Source organism: Myotis brandtii, unplaced genomic scaffold, assembly GCF_000412655.1.
Source record: "Myotis brandtii unplaced genomic scaffold, ASM41265v1 scaffold59, whole genome shotgun sequence".
NCBI classification, from domain to species: domain Eukaryota; kingdom Metazoa; phylum Chordata; class Mammalia; order Chiroptera; family Vespertilionidae; genus Myotis; species Myotis brandtii.
In genome coordinates this window covers 3,084,637-3,088,199 of record NW_005370223.1, presented here as the reverse complement: position 1 = coordinate 3,088,199, position 3,563 = coordinate 3,084,637, and the positions used below count along the sequence as shown (strand labels likewise).

General features: G+C 57.1%; 1 protein-coding gene across 1 annotated transcript in view; it reads right to left on the bottom strand.

Moving 5' to 3' along the window:
- Positions 1-2,992: 2,992 nt before the first annotated feature.
- The window catches only part of POP1 (POP1 homolog, ribonuclease P/MRP subunit), a 27,786-nt gene continuing 27,215 nt past the window's right edge, over positions 2,993-3,563 (bottom strand). The window contains exon 16 of the mRNA XM_014550200.1: positions 2,993-3,158. Coding sequence (XP_014405686.1) covers positions 2,993-3,158 — 166 coding nt within the window. The remainder of the gene's footprint in view (positions 3,159-3,563) is intronic.

The following is a 3,563-nucleotide window of genomic DNA, read 5'->3' as shown; positions in this document are numbered from 1 at the left end:
AGAGCAAGGCCGCTGCCAAGTGGTGGGGGCCCCAAAGCCGGGCCAGCGTGTCCCAGCGGTGGGTGAGGCTGAGGGTCGCAATGGGATGGGCGGGGTCCACGTCTGCAAACATCTCCTTTTGTGAAAGCACAGGGGTGGGTTCTCCCACAACAGGACCTGGTTACATTTTAATTTTTAACAAGACAGGGAAGGGAGACACCGGTATGTGAACTTGGCTGTTTTTTCAGACCCACAGGACCCTATCCATTCATCAGTGACAGCGACGTGCCCACTCGAGGAGCCTACCTCTGCTCCTGCCTGCGGGGCTCCCTGTGACCGACACGTTTCTGTGTCCTTGGCTCATGACACTGGAACTTCAGACTAAACACCGAGAGCCGAGGTTCTCAGCTCGGGCTGGGAGCTCTCAGGAATCCCAGTGTCCAGGCCACACCCCTGACCAGTTAAATCAGCATCCTTGGCAGGGAGGGGGGGCACCTGGGCTCCAGGCTGGGAAAGGGCCCAGGTGATCAGCCAAGGTTAGCAGTAGCCCACCTGGAAGGACACTCCCCCAGAGCAAACAGACAGGCCTCACGTTATATTCCCAGTAGCCGGAGTTCTTCAAGTACTGAGCCAGGCCGTGGGCGTGTGCAACGCCAGGCCTCTTCCCAGGTGCAAGTCCCTGCTCTGACCAGCGGCCCTGGCCGCGTGCTCTCATGCAGTTCCCACCGGCTGCTTCACAACAGCCCCCGTGAGCCGGGCCCAACCGCACGAGGGTTGCAACGTTGCCCTGGCCTCGTTAGTCACACCTTCCGAAAGTGCTGGGGCCTCTTCAAGCCGCAGGCGCCAGCCCAGGCCCCAGACGTCAGAACAGCCTGGGAGCTTCTAATACTGAGCCCAAGACTCAGGGGAAGCTTGGGTATCAGGTGATTCCCATGTGCAGCCAGGAACGGAAGCCACTGCTGTGTAAGGAAAGACTGCACCTGTGGGCCTCCGGGTTCCGGGGTGACCGGCATCGGGAGTGCGTACCTGGGACCGCTGCTCCGAGTGACCGCCGCTGCTAGTCTTTGTCGCCTTCTACCATCTGCTGGGCAGCCCAGAGCTGGGCCGGCTTCTGGGCTCCCCGGGCCTCCGACCGGCTGGCCATAGTGCACCTGTTAAGGCTCTATGGAGTCCATCCGGCCACCACTGCCCACCTCACCTCGCCTCCCACTGGCCAGGGAGAAGGCACTCACCTTGGGCGTGCAGCAGGCAAGACAGCAATGCTACGTGGAGTGCCAGACGCGCCTGCCGACTTCCTGTTTCCGATAGAGGGAGCGTGCACATTAGGGTCCCTCCCGCCAATCAAGCTCCACGAGGAACTGGCCACAGGCACTCGGGCTGCACGTGTACGCATAGGTGTTTATATGAGCGATTGCTGATGCTGTTTTTCTTAAAAGGAAACGGCACACCACGCATCTCCAAGCCTAGAAGGGTGTGGGCCAGAAAGGTATAGTGGTTACCGGGTGACGCAAGTTGTTATTGTTGGGAAGGTGGTGGGAACTCGGGGTGGAGCGGGTCTCCGGGAGCTCAGCTCACTAGCCTGCTCCTCGGGTCGCTTCCTGACTTCGTGAACTTGGCCATCGCGCCCTCGACAAGGAGGCGGGCCATGCTGTACTTATCCGGTAGCTCAGCGGGCATCTAGCGGGATCAAAAGAAACACATTCCATGACACTAGTGTTCTCTGGACAGCAGCGATGCAAAAAGGTAGAAAAAAAAAAAGCAAGCAAGTGGGAAGGGGTGTCTGGGAAAGACATTTCCTTCCTGCAGGGACCTGCGGAGCCTCATAGACGAAGAGTCAGTGAATCGGCAGAGAGCTCCCCCCATTTATGTAGCCGTGAAACCCTTTTTCGCAGGGATATGCTTTGGGAAGGGCTCGTCTGCCTTTCAGCGTGGTCTGACCTCCCTCCGCAGAGCAGAGCATGGCTGTGGCCTGTGAGGAGGGCGGGCGGCGGGCTGCATGACTCAGCACAAGCAGACTGGCTGGCACGGGCGCCAGGCACGGACCACGTGGCTGAGAGCCTAGAGGACAAATGGGGGACGATCCAGTAAATATTCACAACCGGACATCGGGTGACATCTTAATTTATTGTTTACAGACACCACCGAGTGAGACTCTGTTTTCCGGTCTCATTGGGGTTGGACACAAGTACCTGGAGAGGCCTGGTGAGAGGGAAAACCCAGGGGTCTCATCGGCTACTGCAGCCCTTCTGTGTCCCTCCCCAGCCCATCGCCCCCGCAGGAGCCGGTGCCAGATGCTACAGCAAGAACCCGTTTGCAGGAAATAGCGCCCAACTGGACAATTTAGATTTTAAAGACTATCGCCCTCAAGGTCTCCTGGGCACCCAGGGCAGGGCAGTAAGGGACTGGGGGTGAGAGACACACGTGGCGACTGGAAGTTCACGAGCACCTCGTTTCTCGCAAGTGGAAACAAGCGGCGTCGCCCCCATTCTCCCCGTGGGCCAGGACGAGGCCTCCTCGCTGCCCTGCTCAGTGTCAGGCGGCCGGGCGGCTGCACGACTGTGTACCAGCAGCGGATCGCTGTGGTCGCCGCCCCCTGGAGGTGAGCGTCACGCCGTAGGCCACAGTTACAAAGCCCGTTCCTGAGGACACGGTCCTACCCCGTGCTCCTTGCAAAAGGAGTTTGGGATCAAAAAGATTTAGAAAACACGATGGACAATACCCTGGAAATTCACAATGTCCATTATCACATGGGAGGTTCCAGGAGTCCTTTAAAAAGAAATGCTTAACTGTGTTTACCCATTTCCCCAATCAATCTGACCTTGGAATCTCTCACTCTTTTGGGGGGGGGGGGTTTGATACATTTCATAGAACATATTTTTAAAATGCTCTTCTATGGCTTTGCAGAAGCAAAAAAGCCCAGAAAAATTAAGTAGCCCTGAGGATCCCACGCTGGTCAGCAATGCAGAGGCTGGGTGATGAAATCAGACCACCCCTGCACTCCACCCCGACCCGCTCACCACAACCCGGGCCACCTGCAAAGGGGCAGCAACACATCCTCCAGGGCGTCCTCCTTCGGGGAGCCAGGATGAGGCACGCTGATCACAGCGTGGACTCGCACCCGGCCAGACGGGGCGCAGCACCTCACGGCAGAGGCCAGATGTTGGTAGCCTTTGCCTCTCCTGCAACAATCAAATCATCAAACCACCACCCTGCCTACCACACGGCGACAAGGTTTCTACACAGACCCGACAGCCCGTGGTTTCCCATGAAAAAGGGGGCGAGGAAACATAAAGCTTCTAATGGTTTCCAGCAAGAACGACACAGACCAAGAAATCGTAATAGGAATATGTGCCACATATTCCAAGGCCCTACAGCAGGGACAGAGGATGGAAATCAGTGAGGTGACTGGAATGACGTAAACATCTCATCCATCTCATCCATGTGCATGATGCATCTTTTTTTTATTATTCTCGTTTCCAAGCAGTTTCACATGACATTTCAAAACAGAAGACGGCTCAAACCAAACTTTCCAACTGTGGGACCAGGCAGACGGGACCATCTGTCCCCTGCAAGGACGCACACCC